This window comes from Aquila chrysaetos, chromosome 13, assembly GCF_900496995.4.
Source record: "Aquila chrysaetos chrysaetos chromosome 13, bAquChr1.4, whole genome shotgun sequence".
Taxonomy (NCBI): Eukaryota; Metazoa; Chordata; class Aves; order Accipitriformes; family Accipitridae; genus Aquila; species Aquila chrysaetos.
In genome coordinates, this window is record NC_044016.1 from 9,950,563 (window position 1) to 9,976,605 (window position 26,043).

The following is a 26,043-nucleotide window of genomic DNA, read 5'->3' on the forward strand; positions in this document are numbered from 1 at the left end:
TTAGTCATCTTGTTCCTGTTAGAATTCATTACCAAAATGTAGCTATTGTGAATAGGCATATATAATGTATATACACACATACCTGTGTGTTACTGGTGTGTTACCAGTGGGGTTTTTGCCAAATATAAATAGCAAGGTCTGTTAACTCTCTCATGTAATTGTGTGTAGAGAGTGGTACAGCATAGAAACAAATTTTTAGAACAGGATGTTGCTGCTATAGTCAAAGTTTTCGTGTTGCTTGAGCACAGTTTCCTCCTCATATTCCATTTTCACATAATCAAATAGATGGCACCCACAATTCTTAGAGAAAATAAATAACTGCTACCATTTGCTTAACAATAGCATTAAGCAAATGGTAGCAGAGTTAATTAATGTTTCAATTTTTTTTTTTTCTTTTTCTGGTCTAGTAACTGAATAACTTTGAGATATTAGTGAGTCTCAGGCTGCTAACATGTAAATAAGATGAAATAGGTGGGTATTATTTACGTGTTAGCAGCCTGAGACTCACAAAGGGCAAGAAGCGAAGCCAGCCCAGCGGCCAGTGGGAGGACGGAGCCGCAGGTTCCTTACTGCTGGGGCACGACTGTAAGGGGAGCGCTGTGCGGCGTCTGCCAAGGGCCAGCTCTGTGCTGACAGGGGGATTTTCTGGGTAGGAAAGCAATGATCTGAACTGCTGTGTCACCAATGCAATTGCTAGTCTTCACTGTTACTCATCCTGCTTTTCCACAGCACTAAACTAGGGGCTCTCAATGATAATTGTGGCAATTACTTATATCTTGTAGTGGATAAAAAGGATTCGGGAGCATTCATTCAACATTTTCTTTTAGTTGGTATCTTATCCCCCTTTCCAGAGTTTTAGTAGCCTTGTTGAGTAGGTGCTCGAACCGGTTCATAGTATGCAATTTGTTCTGCATTGAAGAAATATTCCTTTATTTATTGCCCTCACTACCTACCCTAGTGGAAAGTAAGCCATTTCAGGAATAAAAAAAAAGGTAGTTTACTGTGTTTTAACTTACCTTATGCCTGTGCGTTTAGTTCACTGCTAATCCAATTAGTCCCTGAAATAAATAGATGTGTTCCGTGGAGTAATTTCTTTTCTTACTACATCTTCCTTTCCTACCGTCTTTTAAAAACTGCTTTGAGGCTTCAGTTTTCATGTCTCTTCTTAAAAGTAGGCCAAACCAGTGCAATCCAGACTAAGGCTTTGTTCACTAAAATCAATCATATAAGCCTTTGTTTTACTTTTTTGGTTTCCACTGCGTAGAATTCCTACGGACAGGGAATTCTTAATTTACTCCTCTTCAATTTCCAACATACATTTCAATTGAATTGTCTGTTTCCGATAGAATAATCCAGATGTCAGACCATTTTTGCCATCATCTTTTGCAAGGGAAAATAATTCTGATTTTGTATGTGCTTGTCTCTTAGACTAACCATGCAGACCCCAGCAAATAGTTCTGTTCAGGAAAGACAGGCAAATAGGTGGTCAAAATTAAGTATATTTGTTGACCCTACACAGGAAGGACCAAAGTAAGTATCTGGGGCAATTTTAATTCTAGACTGGAAAAGGATGGGAATTCTTGCTGGGTGAGGGAACCAAGAACCTAGTTTGATTTGCTATCGACAATTTCCATGGGTTGCTTCTATCTTAAGCAATATGCTTTTTCAAATGTCACCGTGTTGTGTTTCTCATAAAAATGACACAGAAACACAATGTGGGCAAGCACTTTGCAAAAATGCAAGTTGCCCTGTGTAAATCTGGCATACATTTCGGGCAGGAGACGAAGGGGTTCTGTAATTCTGAGAAACGTTGACCCGTCAGTAAACGCTGAGGTGGTTTTTGTGGGGTTTTTGGATTGGCAATACAATCTAGATAATAAATTCCTCTCACTTGAGACATAATCCAGATTAGGATTTTGTTGTACTTACGTAAAGCAAAAAACATTTTGCCTGCTGTTCTTACTATTCATCCCATCCAATTCTTCCAGGATCCTACAACTTTCTAACCTGATTTATCCAATTTGGGTTTGTGAACTGCTCAGCTATACAGAATCACAAATGTCACAGTGATTGCTGTCTTTCAAGTACTTGTTGATATTTGCCTCTCTGATGTGCTTTCTCAGCATCTTAATGTGTGCATTCACTGCTGCATACTCCCTGCTGCTTGATTCACTATAATAATTTCTTCCTTTATGCTGTCTGATTTTTCTGAAACGAAGAAATACTTCATTTGAGACTCTGGGTTTCTACCGCTTCTTAGTGATGTTATATACAAAATACATACATACCAGCCTTTAACTTTCCTCAGAGCAGTATTTTGAGAGGTTTCCTTGCTCTCAGTTCAGGTGCTTTCCAATCCTTAGCTAGTTGTCACCCTTTGTGGTGTGTTCTAAACGATTCCTGGGTGGCTGGATGTTGGTTTGCTGCATTTGAGATGAAGCTTGAATTGTAAACGAGGTAGATTGTAATCTGAATTTCTGTCTGGACCTTGTGGTGTTTTTCTTGCATGAGAACTCTAGTTTTCTCCCATTTCTGCACAACAATACAATCAATTGGCTGATCAGAAGAGGCACAATTCTATTTTCCCATCCCGTGATGGTGAAAGAAGGCATTTGCAAGGATAGGACAAGATTCTCCAAGCATAGCTCAATGAGTCAATGTCCTCATTTGTTGATCTCACTCTGTCTTATCGCAGCACAATCAGTAACAACTTTCCCCCCTGCTAGACTGAAATCCAGTGTTCTCAGCAGCACGTTGTATCAACAAGTCTTGTGTTTGTCTGTTGAGCTCTTTAGTTTCACCAGCCTGGGATCCTTTTTTTTGCAGGGCATTTACTATCAGCTCCTGCTTGCTTTCAAATGACAACACTTTCAGATGGCCCTGTTTAATTTCATTGTTTATCTAGGCAGTGATTTTTAAGTGTATTACATCTGAGTATAGGTTTCCTCTGGATATTACCTGTGTAGGATGTAATTGTAAATAATTCAGACTGTCTACAAAGCCACTTAAAAAAAAAAAAAAAACAACAACAAACCCAAAAACAAAAGAAAAGGGTTTTTCTTGGTATAGGAAGAACATTCAAAATCTTTGTATGTAACTTATAATTCAATTTCATATTGTCTGTGGAATTACTTCTTTATTTCTGGATTGTCACACAGACTCCGCATTTCCTTAAATTATAGTGGTTCTTGTTGACATTGCCCTTTCTTACTAGTGAGGATTGGGTTTATCAGCAATAAGTTAACCTGCTCTGAATTCACTTCTACATCTGCCAGTCCGTAGTTACTGAAAAGATTTCTCTTTTCTTTTATTTTTCCTCCTCTTTACCCCTTGGCTAGTTCAGCGTTTTAAACCATTTTCCTTATTTTCAAAGGCTTATGCCTGAGGGATTAAGATCTACATTCGTTTAATATCGGGAATAAAGTGGAAGTTCCAGACTGCAAGGCTAAAACTTGAAGAAGAATCTTTGTAGAGATTAATATTTTCCTGAGCAATCTGTGAGCTGAATCATGGTCTAATTAAATAGCACAGATTTAGTGAGTTTGCATTTAAACATTAGCAGACCCTGGAATAGGTAAAGCTGAAATTAGTTTGAATCTTTTCTGTAAATGGGAAGTTAAATTATCATGGTAATTTGATTAAATCATTTTTAAATCTTCCAAGCTAAATCACCATTTTTAAAGAACAGTTTGATGTCTTAATTACTGTTTGGAAGTGCCCCTCTCTGCTTTTTTCTTACCCCGTTTCCTGTGACAAAATCTGTTTCCCAAGGCACAGCTTCCTGAACTGCTCCGTGAATCGCTGTTTGGCAGCGGAGTGCTCGCATTAGGCCAGCGGAGAGCTGGCTGGTCACATTCTTCCCAGCTGTTAAATTGATTTCAAAGACATCAACAAATACATTAAATGCTTTACTACTATTACTTTTGCATGTAAGCAATTGCTCTGTTTGCCAGAGGGATGGTATACAATCACCCCCGCAAGGGGAGGGTAAGATCCCTTGGTTTAAGATGTCCACACAGTGGAAGAGTTTGAGAGCATGGAGTGTAATAGCTGTATCAGAGGGCATTTTTTGATTCACCTTCAGTTCTTGCATTTTCTGGGGGTGTTCTCTTCCTCTTTTCCCTCCTCACTCAGTTTCTGTGTAAGAAATATGTAGAGCATAGGTATTCCTAACACTGCAGGCCAAATTGCTATCCAAACTGCAGAGCTAAAGATCTCAGGAAGTTTCATCTCTGTGCGAAAAATACATTAGTCTGGACTCCATCCGTCTATTTTCAAACTCAAACATGGTTGCAGTTACAAATACTGATTCTGGGAAGAATCAGACCTGTTTTGTACAGGTTTAAAAACTAAACATTTATAGTCAGGTCCTCCAGCAAAACCCGGCTCTTTATGCAGTATGGTGTAAAAAAAAATTCACAAGAACAGTCAGTCTTTGACTCGCCGAGCATTTGCTGCTGATAAAATGCTCCTATTTGGTTCCCCAGCAAATCTGGCCCTGGCACTGTGAGTCTGGGGGGAGGAAGAAAAGATGTGTAATTTCTGCACAAACTGTGCATGGTTTATGGAAAAACTAGAGTAGCACATCGTGTGTTCTATAGCAGAATGATGAATATCCAAGGACTTGGTAAAGAGTCAGGGAGTAAAGATGACAATTTGTTTGGAGTTTGCATTCCAGATTAAGCCCAGTGGCTGGACACTATGCTGAAGACATCAGTCACGTTTGTGTGTGTGTGTTAGCATGTCTGTAGCGATTACATCTGTTTGTAGGACACAGAATTCAGGGACTTTCCTTTATTGACACAGAATTATTTAATAGAATTGCCGTATTAGAAAACTATCAAAAATGTATGGATTTGGGGAATGGTCTCACATTAATTAGAACTGAATTTTGCTAGAGGTAATATTTCCCTGTAATCTTTTTTAAAACATTGTAGCCTTCTTTTTCCCTGAGATACTTTTGTGTTTCTCTGCTTTCAGCACAGTGCACCTTGATGTGCAGTATCACATCCCTGCAGCGTGTGTCTTAACTGCACGCTTCTTAGAGCATGTATTCGCTAAGACTCAGAATTATTAAACATGTAAAATTCCCATAGGACTCCATTATGTGTAATTAACAGATAAACTGTCATCAGAATCAATAGAACGTGCTAAATGATCCAAACTTGTATATAATTAAGTGTCTGTTTTAGAGCTGGAGCTGTAACTTTTATTTTTTTTCTTTTCAATTTGCACATTTGTTTTGACAATAGAAGCTGGAACATTTTTGTTAACCTGTTACTTACTGGTTTGTGTTTTAGTTTACATGTTTGCGTTTGAAAAGAGAGAGGTATTTACTATCTGGCCTAATTATCTGAGGAACTAGTTGCACGCCAGCTTTTAGGAAATGAATCTTAGATGCATCTTAATTCGCTGAATGTAATTCAGATATTTGAAGCACATGCAAAATTTGATGTTGTTATCATCAACAGGGTAAAACATGAGGCTCCATCAAAATACTGATGCAGGGCATCAGACTGCTTAATACAGGGCTTGGAAACGATGATAGCAGTGGGTTCTTTACCATCCAACTCCTCAGTCATTACTCTGTCTGGGAACAGGAGCTTTATTCCAAAAGCAAAAATTAAGATGCAAAGCAGCGTTGTACTAACTAGAGTTTTCAAGGATGTACTTTAATAACGCCATGTCCCAGTTTCACCCTGAGCTAAGCTTGCACAGTGTAGCCTGTCCCTAGGACTGGTACCCCTTGCAGCAGTTATATTTTCATATGGTGTTTTATTGGCTCTGTAAGTCTGTTGACCCCCCCAAATTTTGGTAGCTGATAGGGGTTGTTTGGTGGCCTCTTTCATCTATGACTGCTCTTCCTTACTTGCCTTCACCTCACTTGGACCATATTGGGGGGGGGGGGGGGGGGCATTTATGACTACATAAAAGTCAGAGAATTAGAGCTGCTCGTCTCAGGTCATTTCAGTGTGGTCCAGTAACTGCGTGTTCTCAGGGACATCTTCCCTTTCTGTATCTATGCTGTTGAGGGTTTTACAGTTATTTCAGTTAGGTCTTTTCTTTTTATTTCACACTTCCATTGCTTTAATCTTTCTGGGTCATGTAGCAGTTTAGTTTAGTTCCTGGTGTGCATTGTGTCTAGGCTTGTCACTCAGTACTTGCACCACCAAAACATCTCACCTGGAAAGGTACAGGGTGAGGTGCTTGCTTTGAGTGATTTAGAAAAAAATGCAAAACCCCAACAATAACAAGATAAACCACCCTCTGAGTGGGTGCGAGAGAGGGATTACACCTTGTAGGAGATCTTAGCTTCACAGAACAAAAGCTGTTCGGGAACATGCTAAGTGTTGCCTGTCTGTCTGAATGTGCCTGAGGGAGAAAAAATTTGCTAAACCGATCAGGAAATCACATCAAACCCGCTTTTCCCTTGTGTCAGTGCAGTGGTTCTAATCCCACGATTAGCGTCTCTGAGCAGTGGGTAACGACCATGGCTTCCAACTCCACAGCCTTGGAGCCTGACACAGAATTTTACTGAGCTTTTCAGTAGCAGGGCAGTGTTTCTTGCTTCCCTGATAAAATGCAGACCTCAATTCATACAGCCCTTTGGCGCTATCGTTTCTTCAAAGCAGTGACTGTAAGAGATGGTTTATGGAGCAGCAAGGGTGACTGTTTTACTTGTTTGAGGAGGATGAGGAGAAGGGATTACTTACACAAGAGTTATACATTTGTAGTTCCGCAATGGTTCCAGATATTTCCCTGTAGATCAATATAGAAATTAGTGGGTAATTATCTTCCTTCTTTGTGAAAGAGGATGGACAGAACCAGTGAAAGTGGTGTGCAGCCGTGGCGGTATCTGACTCTGGCACACCAAACTGAAACCTCCTGTTGCTCCTTTGTTTTGCAGACTCAATGCACATAGAGGATGTTGAGGCAGTGCAGAAACTTCAGGATGTCTTACATGAGGCTCTGCAGGATTACGAGGCCGGGCAGCACATGGAAGACCCACGTCGCGCAGGCAAGATGTTGATGACTCTCCCGCTTCTGAGGCAAACCTCCACCAAGGCTGTGCAGCATTTCTACAACATCAAACTGGAAGGCAAAGTCCCCATGCACAAACTTTTTTTGGAAATGCTGGAGGCCAAGGTCTGACTAAAGCATCATGGGCTTCCCCATCATGCACGTTTTAAAAAAAAAAAAAAAAAAAAAAAAAAAAAAAGGGAAAATAAACACGATAATAATGGCAAAGAAACTTAGTGTTTAATTAAGGAAAAAATGACTGCACTGATATTTAGCAGCAAGACTGTGAAGCAGCTTTCAACTTTTTCTTCTGTGTCTTTCTGATGCAGTTTTTCTTTTCCTTTTCCTTTTCTCTCTTTTCCTTTCTGTTCTTTCCTTTCCTTTTTCCTTTTCTCTTTTTTCTTTGCTGCTGAACTTTTTAAAAGAGGTCTCTAATTGAAGAGAGATGGAAGCCAGGCCTGCCAAAGGATGGAAATCCATAATATGGATGCCAGTGAACTTATTATGAACCATAATGTCCCCAATGACAAAGGAATCAAAGAGAGAACCACCGTACCTAGCAGTACAGTACAACACGATGAACTGACTGAATGCAGTATTAGATTTCATAGGAGCAGTCTCTAATTAGACGACTAAGCGACGATGCATCGGCTGCTTCTTATCATTGCATTTTCCATCTAGATCAGTTACAGCCATTTGATTCCTTAATTGTTTTTTCAAGTCTTCCAGATATTTCTTAGGTTAGCTACAATGTAACTTTTTCAGGGAATAGTTTAAGCTTTATTCATTCATGCAATACTAAAGAGAAAGAAATACTGCATTTTTGTGCTGGCTTGAACAATGATGAACAATAATGAAGGACAAATGAATCCTGAAGGAAGATTTTTTTAAATGTTTTGTTTCTTCTTACTAACGGAGATTTTTTTGTACCAGCTTTACCAGTTTTCAGCCATTTATTAATGTGGGAATTTACCTTACTAAAGCAATAGTTGAAGGGAAGGTGCATATTATCACGGATGCAATTTATGTTGTGTGCCAGTCTGGTCCAAAAACATCCAGTTTCTTAACATGAGCTCCAGTTTATAACTAAATGTTCACTGACTCAAAGGATTAGATTACACCTACAGTATATCCGAGTAGTCTAACATATAAATACTCCATGTCAAATACCAATCTGTAACGGTGTTAGGAGACAGCGACTGTACAAAGGTATAGTTGCTACATGATTTCTAACTGCTTCAGTTGCAAATGAATGAGATACTGCCTGTTTGCAAAATTATAACCTCACACGCAGAAAAACCCTATGAACCAATAGTAGCTTAGAGGCAATAAGGCAAATGCCGACGTTTGCAAAATTAAGAAATCAGAGTAGTAGACTTCTGACCAAATTGAAGAATTTAACACTTCTATACCTTATTTATTGATTTAGATTTTATTTTGTAAATGGCAATCTTTAACAAGTAGCTAAACCAGTATATGTGCTTTTCAACCAGTATTGTCACAGCATGAAAGTCAGTCAGTTTCAAGACTGTTACGAGGTGTAATCTAATGTATAAACCGATTAGATGCCCCCAGAAAACTACAGTCGCTAAATAACCAATAAACAATAACCTCCATCAAATGCTATACCAATGTACCAGTGTTAGTAGCTGCTCCCTGTACTATGTGAACATCTTTATTCTATGTACACAGATGTAATTAAAATTGTAATCCTAACAAACAAAAGAAATGTAGTTCAGCTTTTCAATGTTTCATGTTTGCTGTGCTTTTCTGAATTTTTATGTTGCATTCAAAGACTGTTGTCTTGTTCTTCTTGTGGTGTTTGGATTCTTGTGGTGTGTGCTTATAGACACAGGGTAGAATTAGAGACAATATTGGATGTACAATTCCTCAGGAGATTACAGTAGTATATTCTATTCCTTACTGGTAATAAGGTTCTTCCTAGTAATAATTAAGAGATCAAAACTCCAAACAAATACTCGTTATGAACAGATACACACTGAAATCATAATATTTTCAAAACAAGGGATAATTTCTGTAACAGTTTATTATAGAATACCAATGTATAGCTTAGAAATAAAACTTTGAATATTTCAAGATTATAGATAAGTCTAATTTTTAAACGCTGTAAATATAGCTTTTATTCAATCATCTCTCAGATGTTGTTATTAACTCGCTCTGTGTTGTTGCAAAACTTTTTTGGTGCGGACAAGTTTCCAAAACTATTGCTACGTTGTGTGCTTTAAACAAAATAACAATGGGCTGATGCTCCATCAGCCTCGTGCTAGGAAAAAAAAACTGTGTATCTATCATTAGCTATATGGGACTATATTGTAGATTGTGTTTTCTCAGTAGAGAAGTGACTGTAGTGTGATTCTAGGTAAATCATCATTAGCAATTCATTCAGATGGTCAATAACTTGAAATTTATAGCTGTGATAGGAGTTCAGAAATTGGCACATCCCTTTTGAAAAATGTCAAAAAAAAAAAAAATACAACTCCTGGGAAAAAGGTGCTGATTCTATAAGATTATTTATATATGTAAGAGTGCAAAAAAAAGTTTATTTTCCAGAAAGTTTGTGCAGGGTTTAAGTTGCTACTGTTCAAGTACACTATATATATATAAATATATAATATAAATATTGTTTTTGCTGTATCACATTAAAGAACTTGGGCTTCAGGGTCAAAAGCCAATCGACTAGAAGTATACAAAAACACACAAAAAATGGAGATGTGTTAAAGGCACACGGTGCAAACTTTAGTTTTCATTTTCTGTAATTTTTTGGAGCTGCAAAAGAACAAGTATCTCAAGACTGTAAAAGCATTACCTGAAACATAGCTAAAAGAACTGCACGGGCTTTATAATGTTGTTCATCTTAAACCTTGCTGGAGAAGAGTTCTTTCAAGACCACTTACTTAATGTGAAGTGTTGGGAAAATTTCAAAGGGTGTATGTTTTAGCCATAACGATTTAATTTCTATTTTTGCTTCATTTTTTAATTTTTTCTTATTTAAAGCAATATGATTGTGTAACTCCCAGAAGTTACACATTTGTTTCAATCAGATCAGATTGTTGTATTTATTCCACTATTTTGCATTTAAATGATAACATAAAAAGATATAAAAAATTAAAACTGCTATTTTTCTTATAGAAGAGAAAATGGGTGTTGGTGATTGTATTTTAATTATTTAAGCGTCTCTGTTTACCTGCCTAGGAAAACATTTTATGGCAGTCTTATCGTGCAAAGATCGCAAAAGGACAAAAAAAATTAAACTGCTTATAATAATCCAGGAGTTGCATAATAGCCAGTAGTTAAAAAACAAAACAGAACAACAAATAAAAACAAACATGTCTATAGCTGTAGATGGGCTTCACATCTGTATAGCAATCAACTGTATATTTTTGTGATGTGTATCATACCGTGTGCTCCAACCAATGTCCATTTGTGTAAATGTATTTATTTTATATTGTATATATTGTTAAATGCAAAAAGGAGATATGATTCTGTAACTCCAATCAGTTCAGATGTGTAACTCAAATTATTATGCCTTTCAGGATGATGGTAGAGCAATATTAAACAAGCTTCCACTTTTGATTGCTTTTATTTTATTTTTTGTGTTGTGGGGTTTTTTTGGTTTTATTTTCTTTTTCAGAGAAGGAAACAGAGCAATTAGCATTACCTTTTGTTACTTCCATTCAAAGAGGAGCCAGCGTTATCACTTCTCCCTTAAAGTACAATATGAGTGTAAATAAATGCTATATAAAGCCTTGTCAGAATGAATTCCGGTGTGGTACAAGACATTTTGCATACTCTTAAATATGCAAAATGTCTCATGGCACATTAGAATTCAGGCTGGCAGGCCTTTATATAGCACTTACTTAATCTTAAAGCATCTTCACATCAACCTGCATTACTCAAAATCATTGCCTCTCTGTCAATGTCATAAAAGAAAACTTTCCCACTATTTTAAGATCACATTAATATCATCTAGAAGTACTTATTTGCTTTCTCCATCAACAACCGAGTCTATCATTCATTTCCTACTGCAGGAGACTCCTTTTATGTGTTCTGGGTAAAAAAAAAAAAAAAAAAAATCTGTATTATTTGATCCAGCTTTTCTGAATGGAAGTAAATAGCCACCGGAGCAATAATATAGATTGGTGTTAATTAAGACCACTGATAAGTTGTCAAGATCTGGGGGGGTTAAACAGCAGGGCTGCAAACGGGCAGTAAATGGCTTCTCAGCCTTTTACCTCTGAAAGGCTGCAGCCCCCGTTGCTCGGGGTCAGCCCCTCTTTCCTGTGGACCCTTCTGGAACCATCGCAGAAGTGCTAATGTGTGCTTTTCTTGCTTTTTAGCCTATCTTGATAGTATTTTGTCGTTGTGTTTGCCAACGTATTTCTCACCTTCGCTGCTGGCCGTTCTCTGGAGGTTCTGGCTGATGGCACAAAGGCTACTGAACAGAACGGTGGTGCTCAGGGACGGGAATTGTTTCAGCCAAGGTACCGGGGCAGCGCCAGCGGCTTTTTGTGCTTCGCAGTCTTTCAGTAGCAATATGCCTTGAAATGGGGGGCACCTCTTCCCTGCTACCAGTTCCTTCTGTATTTTAACTATCCTAGAAAATAGGGGGTTTTGGAGGAAAAGGAGCAGCAGAACAGTAGAAAGACGAATCCTGCGTGGACTCTTCAGAGGAGGTCAAAATCCGTTTTTAGTGTTGACACTGCTGCGTACACAGGCATACGTACATACGCACATACGTACACGTGCACAGAACTGGTTTTTCCCCCTTCTTTAGTGTTCTGATTTTGAACTATTGCAAAGCACCTCTTCAAAGGAAAACGTAATACTGCACCATAACTTAAAAGTGAAAAACGTAGCGTTACAAATTTTCACACACAAAGGGGAGAAAAAAAGGTAAACAGTGGTACTCCTAGTCTTCCTCAACATGTGATTGTCTTTAATCATTGGTTAAAGTTTTCACATGCAATTAAAAGATCATGATCGATATTTCTGTACCATTTTTCATGAGAGGATCATGAAGCACCATACAATCATAAATTTAGCATCAGAGAAGAGAAAATACAGGGAACACTGAGATGAAGCCAATTCTAGGGATGCATTTAGGGATGAGTTGGTTTGGTTTTTTTCTTTCCGTCTTTCTGTCTTCTCCCGCCACCGTCTCTGCATAAAGCCAGGACAGGCACCGAAATCCATTGGAAACATTTCGCTAGGCAGAAATGTTTCAGTAGGTATCTGGGGAATTGGGCTAAGAGCGCAAACCTCTCTAAACTATGAAAACAGCTACTAAACCTTTTAAAAAAATTTTAAAAGCCCTTGGGGTGCTGGCACTCATAGCTTGACCAACACATCCTGCTACAGCTCGGAACGGCTGCAGCAACACCACTTGGCTAAAATAAGGAGATGGCAAACCGACAGAGTCTTCCTGTTGTGGGTACGGCTTAGCTCAGCGAAACTAGATTTTGACTGATGTGGGTTACACCATCCTTCCCCCCCCCCCCCACTACCCCCCAAAAAAAGAAGCCGTCCCAGCGTAAGAGCATGGTTTTGCCACCGTAGGTGCTTGTTTGACAGCCGCCTACCCCTGCTGCCGCGCCAGCCTGGCCAGGGAGCGCTCCGCTCCTCCCACGCCGGTACGCTGGCACCCGCGCCCGCTCACAAGCTGGCCGATGCCGTCAGTATTGATGCAAAAGGGAAACGCGCCGCTTGCTGAGCTGGCTACTAAATGGCATGGGATTTCTGACGGGCTCCGAGTTTTCTCTGGAGCTTCGTATCCAACTAATGGGCTAACTTGATGTCATTTGGGCTTTTTGTTTGGTTGGCGGCGGTTTTTGGCCTTGTGAGTTCACAGTGTGAAAAGGTCTGGCAAACACCAATAACAGTAGTCTGGTGTGGTCCCTCCAGCTGATCCCTTCTTAGAGAAAGAAATGGCGTGAAAATCATGCACCAGTTAGTGCTATTACGCAGGCAGTTATGCGTGCTTCCGAATACACAATGCCAATGCTGCTGAAATACTAACAGAGGTTAAATATGTAAAAAAAAACCCAAACCACCAAAAACAAAAGACAGATAGATTCTGAAAGATAACAGAGAGGGAAATGTTGTCCTTAGTAGGACAAGCCCTCACTGCTGTACATCTTTAAGCGTCCTCCTGCAGCATCACCCAGTAATGCCCTACTGGAAAAAAAACAAACACTTCTAAGCACAAAAACACCTGAGATTTTTTTTGTACAGGCTTTTGCAGCAGAAAACACCTCTTTTTAATTTTTTTAACATTACCTGTCCTGGCTCCTGCACTAAACTCAAGAATGGGACAGCTTCCATCTGTTTTCTGAATTTTTTTCTACAGCCTTTGTTTATTTTCCTTAACAGCTTTTTTTTTTACTTACACCTTTCCTTTACTTTGTATTTCGTCTCTCTTGTGTAATGTAGGTCTCTGATTTCACATGGCACCTTGCTAATTACTATATCCTTCGTTATACAGCCTGCCTCCTGTAGCTGCCTCACAAGGAGTGTGTTTTTCCTGTCTGATAAGATGCTGATTCTGTGTGTATAGGTTGTCTCTAACATAGAGATCACAGACTTCCTCCTTGGGGTTGCTATTAAAGAAGAAAAAAAAAAAAAAGTAACTATAGAAAAGAATATGGGTGTATTTATTTGCTTTTAACGTTTTTATTCACAAGTGTTCAAAAGTGTTTGCGTTGCCACATCCCGGCCATGCTAATCGTTAGTATTTTGTTAAGATTAAAGGCCGCTCTTTCTTAGTGCTCAGATTCCCAAGCCTGGCTCCTTACAATCTCTGTTAATATAAAAAAGCAAGTGGCGGTAGATTGATTACACGCAGGCTCTTATTATTAAGCAGAACAGAAAAGAAAGGAATTTCAAAATATAATCCTCTGTTCCCAGGAGTATTTGTCTTGTTCTCCATGAAGTTAAAGGTCTGAAATAATGTGCCCATCAGGAGCTCAATGTTGCATGTCCATGCCAGTTGGTCCAAGGGCTTGTTATGATGGTAATGACCTGCTGAAACGTGAGCTTTGATGGCAACAATACAATTGCTACCAGCTCACCCGCTGGGAGAAATATTTTATTATTGTCAAATGCCCTCCGCAGAGATTTGTTTTGCCTGTTCCTGTTTAAATTAAATTCAGAGCAGAACTGCATTATTATTTCTCTAGAGTATATTTGAAATAAACAACTAGTCTCCAAATTTAGGATTCCTGGTTAGTTTAAATTTTCTTATTAGCAGAAAAATTACAATAGGTGACAACATAGCTGCAGGAATATTATTATGGCAGCCATACAAGAGATTTACACACTGAGAGCATGGCCTAAAAGCACAAGAACTCCCTTCTACTTTACAAATGCCAGCCAAATTAATAATTAACTGTGCCATAAATTCTCCAGCCTTCAAGAGTGATGTCAATGCTCTTCTGTGTCACAGTAGAGGAATTTTGTCATAAGACTAAGTGGTGTTCTTTATAAAGAGCGTTACTTATACGTAGAAAGCAGCCCAAGAAAACAGCCCTTGCCACTCCATATTACAGCAGCTCAGCGAACGAGTGACAGCAGGACTTCAGAGTCATTTACTGCTGCTTTCTCAAGGCAAAACTATCTCCTTACGCCTGTGAAACAGAGCAAATTTTGTTCCACATTAAATGGGCCAGATTATCTCTTCCACAAGCTAAAGAGACAACACTAAATCCCAGCTCATGTAATTTCCTTCAAAATTGTTCTGCTCGGGCTGGGTGTTCCCAGGAGCGCCACCAGCAGAATTATCCAGCAATTCAGCTGTACTTAAATTGGCAGATGTCGGAGATTTAAGACAGTCCCGAAGCCTTAACACAAATCCTCTACTTCTGTACTGCCTCGTGGCCTCTCCTCGCTCGTCAGCCGATGCCACCGTTGCTGCCCGCTGCCGTGCAGCTGATCCTGTGGACCGACAAGCTGCCGGGCAGTGTCGTGATTGCCTTGTTCCATCCAGCACCGAGAGCTGGGAGGGGGGCAGAAGATGTGCTGTGGGTTTGCATCTCCGTCTTGCTAAAAGCAGGCTCTAATCCGGCGTTTCTCTTTCGTGGGGCCTGGTTGTCCACTCGCTGTTTGCCTTTTTCCCTGTCTCCTGAGCGCTCGCGCCAGTGAAAAGCAGCTCCGTCTCACGACTGGGTGATTTTTGTACCCTGCTTTGCCGAAAGCCGCTTTACCCAGAGAGGCACTTGAGTAGTGCGGGGCAGGCGTCTTAGCACGGGCGAGGCGATACCTGTAAGCTAGTGTTAGTGCAAGGGCAGGTTGTCTGCCCCACGTCAAGACGTAGACATCTATTAGAGGAGCCACCACACTCCTGAAGCGGGAGGAACGCTTAGAGGGGAGGGGAGGACTGCTGGGTACGCTGCCCCGGCGTGTAGGCGCTGCCCCTTCGCCTGCACCTCGCAGCCCCTCGCACAAGCTGCCGGCCACTCACACCGGCCGTGGTCTGAGCAGCGGCGAGCGGGGACCGCTGCGGCCACAGCCACGAGCCGGCGTGGTTGCGCTCGGCGGTCTTTACAGGCTCTCCTCGCAGGCGACGCAGGCAAGGTTTGCAAGCTGGGCGCGTTCGCCCGGCTGGGCGCTGGGGAACCTGCTGCAGTAGCCCCTCAACATGCTTTTTAGAGAGGGCTGCAGGGCAAATGGCAAGTGAAAGGGGTTAAAAAAAAAATAATTTCAAATCGCAAGTGCTTTATGAATCTCACTCCTAACACTCTCCAGTTCAATCTACCATGCTCTATGTCATTTCACAGCTTCACTGGGAATGTCCACAAGGTGAGGGACTGGCAGTAAGAGGAAGTCAATAAGGGCACAGTTCTCATACCAGGCTGTGAAGGAGTCACAGAAGTGCCAGTATTACTTGCTAACTTGGGGGTCTACAGGGCTCCTCAATAGTACTGAATGGAAAAACTCCATAACATCTTCAGTAGTTTCCTTCTTCACTGCTGCCCCGATTTAAATTAAAAAAAAACAAACACCCTGAGTCTGAACCCCAGTGAGCATCTCTATATTCTGACACAGAAATGCTTCAGTCTTCCCTAGGGCCTGCAAGCTTATGGCCCCACAGACTTGCCAGGTACACAGGTCTCTCCCCTTACCCACAGCTGAACCTTCACTGAATATTTTGTCCTTTCCTAGGTAACTAAAGCATCTTAATGAATCAGATGTCTATAGCCCATCGAGGCTGAGCTGCACAGCTTAGTCACAGACATGGAATAACCTCCTCAAGCAGAGGTTGAATCCCAGATCGTGCCCATGGTTTCCACCTCAGTTAACTCCTGACAGGTTGGTCCCACTCTGCTCTGAAACCTAGGCGTAATCATACAGCAGTTTTCCATGATCCCAAAAGAAGTGATGAGAAAGAATATCCTCCCGCCACCCAGCCTTTTCACTTCTCCTTCTTCCCCCCCAGGCTCCTCACTCTCCTCTCTGCAGGACCAGCACTGTGTTACCAATGCTGGCGCCAAACACTGGATTCAAGGCCTGGGGGGGATGATGATAATTTCCTCCTAGAAAGTGTGCTTTCCCCACCCTGCTGCCCAGCACAGCACTTGGCTCGCAGCTCTGTGCTCAGGGCCCCAGCCCACACTGGTATTTTCATCTGAAAGAAGTATCTACAGTAGCAGCATAAAGTTGACTGGGGCTGGCCCTGGGGATGTCGTGGAATGGAGGTTACCCATGTCCTCCAAGATTCATGCAAGTGGTATTTATTGGGCACTACAGATGCTGTAAGCTCAGGCTTGAGACCAGGCATTACAATCTAGAGCTGCCTCTCTAGAAATGCAGAAAGCAGTCCTTTATTGCTTGCTTATATTATTGCTTGCTAATAAAGAAAAAGGCAGGTGTCAGATAAAACCCGATTCTCCTGTTATGGAAAAACCTACAGGCTGCATTACCAAATTCTCCCTCCCCGCCCTGGGAAAGAAAGAAAAAAAAGAAGAAAAAAAAAAGTAACGCTGTAATTCAGTCTCACTAAACATATGGGTTTATCCTTTTTGTCTGGCTGCCACTGCAGTCTTCATGTGACTTTGGTGCCATGAGCTTTCCCTGAAAGGGCTCTTTCCCAAAAAGGGTGGCACTTTCCCATCTCCCCATGCCATGCTGTTGTGGTTTAAAGACACTTTGGGTTTTTTCCCCATTCCCAGGTGACTGGCTCAGTGTCAGCCTACCCTGGCAATCATACATTGCTCCAGACAACTGAGATCAGCCATCTTCTGGAGCATCCTGGGTTGGTTCCTTTTCTCTGTTCAAGGTACCCTAAAAGCTGTGGCACAAGTCTTGTACAATGGCAGCTGCTTCTGCAAAGTTTAAATCTGCAGAGTGCAACACGAATAGCTTACAGCAGAGACACCGACCTGGTCATGAGTGTTTTCTAATGAGTAGCAATGGGGCGAAGGAGTACAAATCTACAATACTCATTTTCTCTCTTGCTCTAGTTTGGTTATGTGAACTTGGACATCCATTTACTGGCTCTTTTCCATCTCTAGGGTGGAGATAAGCTCCCATGTCCCACTAATACTGTGGGAAATAATGAATCAGTCCCTGTATGTAGGCAAGGACTGATGTTGTCTATGTATTCCACTTCTTACGGATGGGTAAAATAAACTGTTGTGGGAGGGAATATGTCGCTTCTTGAGGCCAATTCCACATGTTGTAAGGCTACAACAAAGGATGCAGACAACTACAGCACCACAGCAGCACAGTTTGCTTTGCAACTCAGATTGGAGCAAAATGAACAAGTCCTTAAATTTCTTTCCATGACTCTTCGTCCTCTCCCACTTATAGCTTGTCCTCCGACTACAGCAACAAAAAAAATTTGTCTTTGATATATTCGAGATTGTGGTGCATTGATGGATTTCGGGCAAATTGCTAAGATGGGCCTCGATAATGTTGTAAGATGTAAACGTGCCTATACTTGCAATATATGAGGTTTTGCATAGTTCCTACATTGATTCCCTTGCTCCTTTGTCACCTCGACACAGAGACCCACTCACAAGGTGACCATGACAAAAGTGTACAATGGAGAGGGGGATCCCTTCCCCCTCCTTCCCTTGCTCCTTTACATTGACCAAATGTCTTTCTAAATGACTTGCTGAGCCAGGCTATTCTCATATCTTACATATAAATGGACTCTGTCTTACAACCAGAAGATTCAGGGGAAAAAAAATTTCAGCTCCCAATGTGAAAAGATTAAGGTCAGTCACTTTACACTACAAAACCTTTTCACAAGAGCAGCATAACAAAAGGATCTGCAAGCCTATCTGCAACATGGTTTATAGCTCCAAGAAAAACAAGAGAGTCTACCACATCCTTTTAGGACTGTACCACTTTTTTATAGACTTACAACAGAAACAGTTGGGGAGAGGAGGGTGATATTAAATAGGAAGAAAATCTAATTTGTCTCCCTACTTCCATTTACTTACTGGTATTATTTTGTGGGGAGAACATCTGCAGCGTAGTTGAACGTGTGTGATTCATAGAAAATCTATCACATTTTGATCACATTGGGTCACATTGCAGCAAATGCAATGGTACCTGGTAACCAAATCCCTAAAACGGGTGGCTCTGAGGCTTTATTCCTCTTTGTTTGTGTGGTGGGTTGACCCTGGCTGGACCCCAGGTGCCCACCAAAGCCGCTCTATCACTCCCCTCCTCAGCTGGACAGGGCAGAGAAAATATAACAAAAGGCTCACGGGTTGGGATAAGGACAAGGAGAGATCACTCAACCAATTACTGTCACGGGCAAAACACTCGACTTGGGGAAAATTAATTTATTACCAATCAAATCAGAGTAGGGTAATGAGAAATAAAACCAAATCTCAAAACACCTTCCCCCCACCCCCTCCTTCTTCCCAGGCTCAACTCCACTCCCAGTTTTCTGTCCCTCCTCCCCCCCAGCGGTGCAGGGGGATGGGAAATGGGGGTTGCGGTCAGTTCATCCCATGTTGTTTCTGCCGCTCCTTCCTCCTCAGGGGGAGGACTCCTCACACTCTTCCCCTGCTCCAGCGTGGGGTCCCTCCCACCAGAGAGAGTCCTCCACAAACTTCTCCAGTGTAAGTCCTTCCCACGGGCTGCAGTTCTTCACGAACTGCTCCAGCATGGGTCCCTTCCATGGGGTGCAATCCTTCAGGAGCACACTGCTCTGGTGTGGGTCCCCCACAGGGTCACAAGTCCTGCCAGAAAACCTGCTCCAGCATGGGCTCCTCTCTCCATGGGTCCGCAGGTCCTGCCAGGAGCCTGCTCCAGCGTGGGCTTCCCCATCCACCCGCTCCCCCGTGGACCTCCCTGGGCTGCAGGGGACAGCCTGCCTCACCATGGTCTTCCCCACGGGCTGCAGGGGAATCTCTGCTCCGGTGCCTGGAGCATCTCCTCCCCTCCTTCTGCACTGACCTGGGGGTCTGCAGGGCTGTTTCCCTCACATATTCTCACTCCTCTCTCCAGCTGCAATTGTGCAGTTCGGTGGGTTTTTTCCTCTTCTTAAATCTGCTCTCCCAGAGGTGCTACTGCCATCGTTGATGGGCTCGGCCTTGGCCAGTGGCGGGTCCGACTTGGAGCCGGCTGGCATTGGCTCTATCGGACACAGGGGAAGCTTCTAGCAGCTTCTCACAGAAGCCACCCCTGTAGCCCCCACCCTGCTACCAAAACCTTGCCATGCAAACTCAATACAGTTTACTCCACTGGTGTCTAAAACAGATGACAGAAGCTATGTCACTCAATACCTGTGAAGCACAACATGGTCCTTGGACTGAAGCAGCTTAGAAGTGCCTTTCATGAAGTCAAATGATCTTAACAGATGTTCCAGCTTAAAGATGAATTATTTGTATTTGGCACTGTGGCCCTGCCAAATTGCACTTCTTTCAGTAGACTTAATTTTGGCAAAACAATGAGTATCAGAAAGGACTTACCAAACGCATAAAAAAATCTATTTAAAATTTATAAACCATGCCAACAGCAATGGGGGTCTGGAGCAGAGGTTGGTTAATATAAATAGATTAACAGTAGCCAGAAGGGGTAGCAAACAGTAGTTATCAATCAAGCAAGCCCATGGATTTGGAAGAATCTGAAGATGATCTAACCTGTCCATGTTAGAAGAGGGAGGCAAAATCCGCAGAAAGGAAAAAAGACCTATATATGAAAGAAAATGCAGCTGGGCAGGGGGCTGGGACAGAGCCAAATATGGACAAGAAAGAGAGAAGGAATATACGTAGGAGTGGAGTACGCATCAGCATACTGAAGAGCATAAAAACTCCAGCTTGCCTTTTTGTTATGTCCATTTCATAACAGCCTACCCCTCTTGGAGTCAATACAGTTATATTCATTTATTATTATTATTTTTAAGTCAGTGCAGAATATGAATTGGGCCCACAAGGCTAATGAGGTAGCGGGCAGATACTGGGATAAAGAGGCATCTTGGCAGAAAAATCAGAACATTGCTCTTTGCTTTTGTGACAGAGACTGCTAGATGTACCCTATGTCTTGCTTAAGCAGCAGGACAGTTCTGGGGGGTGTGGAGAGCCATAGTGTCCTGGCTCCATTTCCCCCTTTGCCACTGCCCTGACGGAAGGCTGGTCTGAGCTGGGTTCCCCTCTGGAGCTAATGGAGCTGTTTGAGTCTTTGCTTACACCTGCACCCAGCATGAGGCTTCCAGGTGCTTTAGCCTAATTTGCTCTCAGCTGGCATAAGTTAAGTCATGCCCTGGGACAATTAAGCCTGAGGAACAGGAGGTCCTAATCCCTCTGTATTTAAGGTGGAAAGAGACAAGCCTGTCTTCTGCTAGATTGTGTCAGATGTGTTTTATAGCTTGTATACAAGATCTAGTCTAGGGTGCAACAGCTTTTTCTCTGTCCTGCCTTGCCAGGCACTATCAAAGAGGAATGATGGCATGAGTAGGAGCTAATGCAAATACATCAGGTTGGTGGGTTGTTTTAACTATGATTAAAAGCCTGGGCATACTGAAGCCTGCATGGATTATTGCTGTTTGGACTGAGGGGGTGATGAAGCACTTTACTAGCATGTACAATGAAAGTACTCCTGATCTGAAGGCCTTGGAAACTAAAGTACTGCATGGAAGGTAAAACATAATTAAGAAAAAAATTGTGGGTGGGCACAAATAACAGTGAGAGGATCCTGATCAGGTTACTATGTACTAAGCGCTTAATCAAGTGTGAGGGCTTTCCTATAAGCCGAGAGCAATAAAGTTTCATCCTGGTCAGTATGCAAACTGTTCTGTGCACTTTGGCAGCTGAAGTTGAACTATGTGAAGGCAAGCTGAATGTCTATGTTCTACCTTCTATATGAGCAGCTATTTTTGGAAGCTAATTACCCCTGTTTAGGGAGTTGGCTTAATATATATTTGTGGGACACAGGATTAGAAAGCAGAAGGCCTCAGCTTGTTGGAAATCAATTTTAATATCCCTATGGCTCTGGTAGCGTAAGTGTCAATATACCATATACATGTCTTACAGAGGCTTCTCTTTTACAATTAAGCTACTTGATTTACTGCAGGCATGACACTTGAACTGAAAGAGCTAAGGAGGAGTTTTATTTTCAGAGAAAAGGGAAGAACCAATGATACTGTTCATAAACATACTCCTAAGCATAACAGCTTATTTCTCTTAAGTTATCATATGATTCTTATCGAATTGTAAGTATATATTTGTGCCTGGAAGATGGTCATTTGGAAGAGAGAATATTTTTGCCACTCTGTACTTTTCTCTGCATTTCATGCTTGCAGTGTTATTGCAGTGCAAAGCTTGCCGACTTCTCTTCTGAACCCTTAGAACATCAGTCCTCAAACTGAAGGGATGAATCTTTGTATTGGGATGAAGCATGTATCTTGAGGTGGACGCAGAGACCTTACAAACACGAAAAAAATAATCTACCTCCTTTTGCAAAAAGGTCTCTCCTATTTGCCAAGTATATGGAAAAACTAAGATTGCCATGCTTTATCCAATGGACCAAAATTTGTCTTGAAGTGTCCTGCGCACAAATCAGTAGTGTGTGACACCTCTCTCTCTCTCTCTCTCTCAAACCCTGAGTAAGGACAAACTTCTATACCCAATAACAACCAGAAAACAAACTATTTTGTGTTATGTGAAGGAAGAGCACAACACTTGCAGCTCCCTCTAAGGAGAGCCCAAGGTCACTTGCTGAGGAGAGACACCTGTGTGAGTGGGGACAAGATGCTCTCGGAGCAGCCTTGAGCAGATGTGCTGGGGTATCAAGGGGGGATGTTTCTGGTGCTAGGAGTCCTTCATACCCTTTCTGTGGAGGGGAATTCCAGCTATGGAAAGGTGAGCTGCTGGGGAATGGACAGAACAATTGTGTTTAATAGGTTAAATTGGGCAGACCTGGTGTTGCTAGAGCCTCAATTGTAATTATTTTGTGGAGGGCAGAAGAGGGAAGGAAGGGCGGTGAAGGGGGAAGAGGAGAAGACAGTGTGTGTCTCCAAGGAGCTGAGGAAGGCCAGGTTATGGAAGGGGGGTGTGTTTATGGATGGGTGGAGGGGGTCCAGCTATCACAGAAAACAAGCAGCATTTCATCTGAAAACTACTGAATAGGGACCAGGGTGAGAATAAAGGCACTGAGATCGGGTGCTCCCACAGCTATTTCTAGCTGCTGGAGTGGCTGTGGGCCAAGCAACTCTTGCTTGGAAGGAGGAAGGGAAACCCAGGTGCAGGCAGGCAGGGCAGTTCAGGCTTTGGGCAGTGGAAGGCAGGAATTCTGCCACTGTTGGGGATCGTTTTGCGGGGACAATGCTTCACTCTAGGTCTTCTAGGCACCATGTTCAGTGTCCTTCTGCCTCCAACTTCCTCTGGAGACTGCAACATGGATATTCGTTCTTTTTGTAGTTTCTTCTAAACTGATACGTGCTAGCTCCTGCTCAGAATACAGGATTTTCTTAACAAGCACTTATGCCATTTTAACACTGGCTAAATGAAGAAAAATCTTGTGTAAAACCTCTTCCATTCTGATCTTTTATAAGTGTATTACACTGAAGTAATTTTGAAACAGTTTTAGCAAACAAACCAAACTAGGTAGAACTAATCTGCACAGATTAATTTTGTTCTCTAGCCCCTGTCTATGGGGCAGCAATCTTGCCATGCTTATTGATTATCAGACAAGACAACTAATCCCCTTAAGGTCATTAAGTGTACTTAATTAAAGAGCAGTTAGCAAGCTTCTCTTTACCAAGTTAATAGTGGCTGTTAAAAGTGATTTGTACATTACCAATATGGTAGCCATTAATCTAAAAGTCAATTTGTCATTTATATTTCCCCAAACAAATACATTCAGTAGGCTGCAAAGGCGGCTAGAAAGCATTCAGCATCTGTTCTTGCAGTTTGTGTAAGGAAGAAACTCTGCTTTCTTAAAACTGTAAGGCTTAGGCAGTAGCAATTTCCACCTACTCTCTTCTATAACCTGCTGTCCTATTCCATCCTGAATTGGCAGGGGAGGAGGAGAGGATAAAAATCTTGGGAATTTTCAGTTCTGACAAGTTTCAGGAAAGGTAACAGCAAGATGGAGAAGCTCAAATTAAAGTCTTCTCTGACAGAAAGCTTGAAGCTCAGTGTTAGTTTCTTTGGCTTTTTGACTGGCAATTGGTGCATGAGAAGTTTCAGAGAAGCTTCTCATTAAAGTCAAATAAAGGCTGAAGATATGGTCAGGCTGACTTAACAGATATGGAAGGGGAAACTGGGGATATTGACGAGGAGAAAGGAGAGTAGGGTAATGAAATTCTATAGAAGTCTGGATTTCATTGTTCTGTGAATATCAGAATTAATTTTTTCATTAGTCTATGCAAACACAAATACATATAAGTTTTAATATGATCTGTTTCAAGATTAAAGGTATAATGAAATACATAATGTTTTCTGGTTCTTATTGTGTACATAATTTGTTTTTTGAGACATATATAGGCTGAGTCTTCAGTGTAGATGTTTCACTAGCAGAAACCTATTGCTACAATTAAAGAAAAATTCTTTAGCAAAATATCTTGTGTCTGTCATGTACTCTGTTCTACAGACTTAAATATGTAATTTAAGACCAAAAGCAAATGTATCTAGAAAATTATGAACCTCAACTGAGCTTGCTTTTAGGGTGCAGGGTAGAATGAGCATTGCACTGGGGATCGGGTGTAGGGGTGATGGTCATTTACAACAGAAGAGCTGCTTCTCAGCATACCCAGCTGAACTCTGCCAGCAGGCACTGCTCAGCAGGGCTCAGTAGTGCTCTTTTGGAGAATCACCAGCTGGTGAGGAAAGTGGTTCTTTCCCTGTTTCACCTGAGTAGGTAACTTTGCAAGAGTGGAAATTTAAGTTCAGGGGACTGGAGAAAATCTCAAGGTAGAGGACTCACCTGTAGAGTATTTTAGACTTAGGAAACTTGCAAGGATAAAATGTCAGTCACAGAAGTATTGTTTTAACCTGTACTAAGGCTCATTTCTTTGCCTCTAATATTTTATTTTTCTGCTGTATCTGAGACATATATGTATATAAATCTTTTACAAAGATAGACCCCGTGTTGTAACTTTCTTTTCCCATTAAAAAATGGATTCTATACTTGCCAATGGGATAAAATTCTCATTTTGATCTCTAGATACAAATATATCCATAAGCCAGGATAAAACATTATCTGTCCTGATCATACAGCCAGTGTCATTCTGGGATAACACCTGCATTTGAAAACTTCTTTATATTATTTTTGCTTTACTAATCAAGCCTGTTTAGAAAGTTAGCAGGCACCTTGACTTATGGTGAAGGTCTGTCTCTGGCAGAAGTACTGATTTAAATCTTTTGCCTGCTCTGGTATGTCAGCAGATCTTTCTGTGATGATGCTGGAAACAAGACTAGGGAACTGATCTTGCTTTAAAAAAAACCAAACACACACATAAAAACCAAACAACCAAATAAAACAAACAAACAAAAAAAACCCCAAATGTGGCAAAAAACCAAATGTGGCAAAAAAATTCTGCTCTGAGTCAGTTCTCCAATTAAGGTCAAGGTTTGGCTGCACAAAAAGCTAAGAAAATGAAGGGTGGAAACAAAATTAAAGAGGGGAGAAAACTGTGATGGAAGGGAAGAACTGATTTCTTTCATGCTGGTACTATTGCTGAGAAAATGTATATGGGACTGTTCAGGCAAGGTGAAACAAATTGTGTGAAGTAGTGCAGTGTTCACCTGGGAACAGAAATTTGTTACCTGTGTTTAATATGAACTTAAGAGGACAACTTAGATTTTTTTTTTTTTTTTTTTTTTAATTCTTAAGGTCAAGCACAGTAGAAAACTATATAATAACTATTATTTGTGTATAACAAAAGGCAGCGAATACCTTTTAGTTATGAGGCTTTTTCAGTTTTTATCAAAAGACAGTTAACTCTGCATGACTAAGGGCCAAACCAGCATCTCTCCTGAAAAATCCTTTGGTTCTCACTAGGGTGCCAAGGAGAGGTTTTTCACAGCAACAGGCAGGGGCTGCAAAAGGCTCGGGGCTCAGCTGGAGCACCTGTGCAGTCATCTTAATTTTGAAAATGTATATACTGTTAAATGACAGAGCTCCCTCCCCCCAAATACATTTAATTTGGAAATTTCCAAGCAGCTTATCTGCTAACAATCTTTTAATATTCTATTTATTTATTTAATATTGTTGCTTGGGCTGCTCATATAATCAGATAAAGGTCATTAAACCACATTTATGATTAAATAGGATAAAACTATTTATTCTCTTTACTCAGCCTATTAATGTTATAGCTTATGCTGACTAGATGTCGATATTTCAAATGAAGTTACTACATTTTTCAAATATCATAATTATATGAAAAAGCTATATTATCTCATTGTGAGGATTACTTTCCACTACCTTATCTGCCATAATGTCTGCACATATTGGCCTTCAGATTTCCTCGTGTTGCTAACTGCAGACATTTCTCTAAGTCTCCCATCTGGTATCTGCATTAACCTCCACGTAGTTTTATTTTGTTATTTT

General features: G+C 41.3%; 1 protein-coding gene across 13 annotated transcripts in view; it reads left to right on the forward strand.

Annotated features, from left to right (window-relative positions):
- The window catches only part of ESRRG (estrogen related receptor gamma), a 406,932-nt gene extending 396,320 nt beyond the window's left edge, over window positions 1-10,612 (forward strand). For all 13 annotated transcript variants that reach the window (XM_030034642.2, XM_030034646.2, XM_030034652.2 and 10 more), the window contains one exon: window positions 6,908-10,612. In XM_030034642.2, the coding sequence (XP_029890502.1) occupies window positions 6,908-7,152 (245 nt within the window). In that variant the 3' untranslated portion in view covers window positions 7,153-10,612. The remainder of the gene's footprint in view (window positions 1-6,907) is intronic.
- Window positions 10,613-26,043: the final 15,431 nt, after the last annotated feature.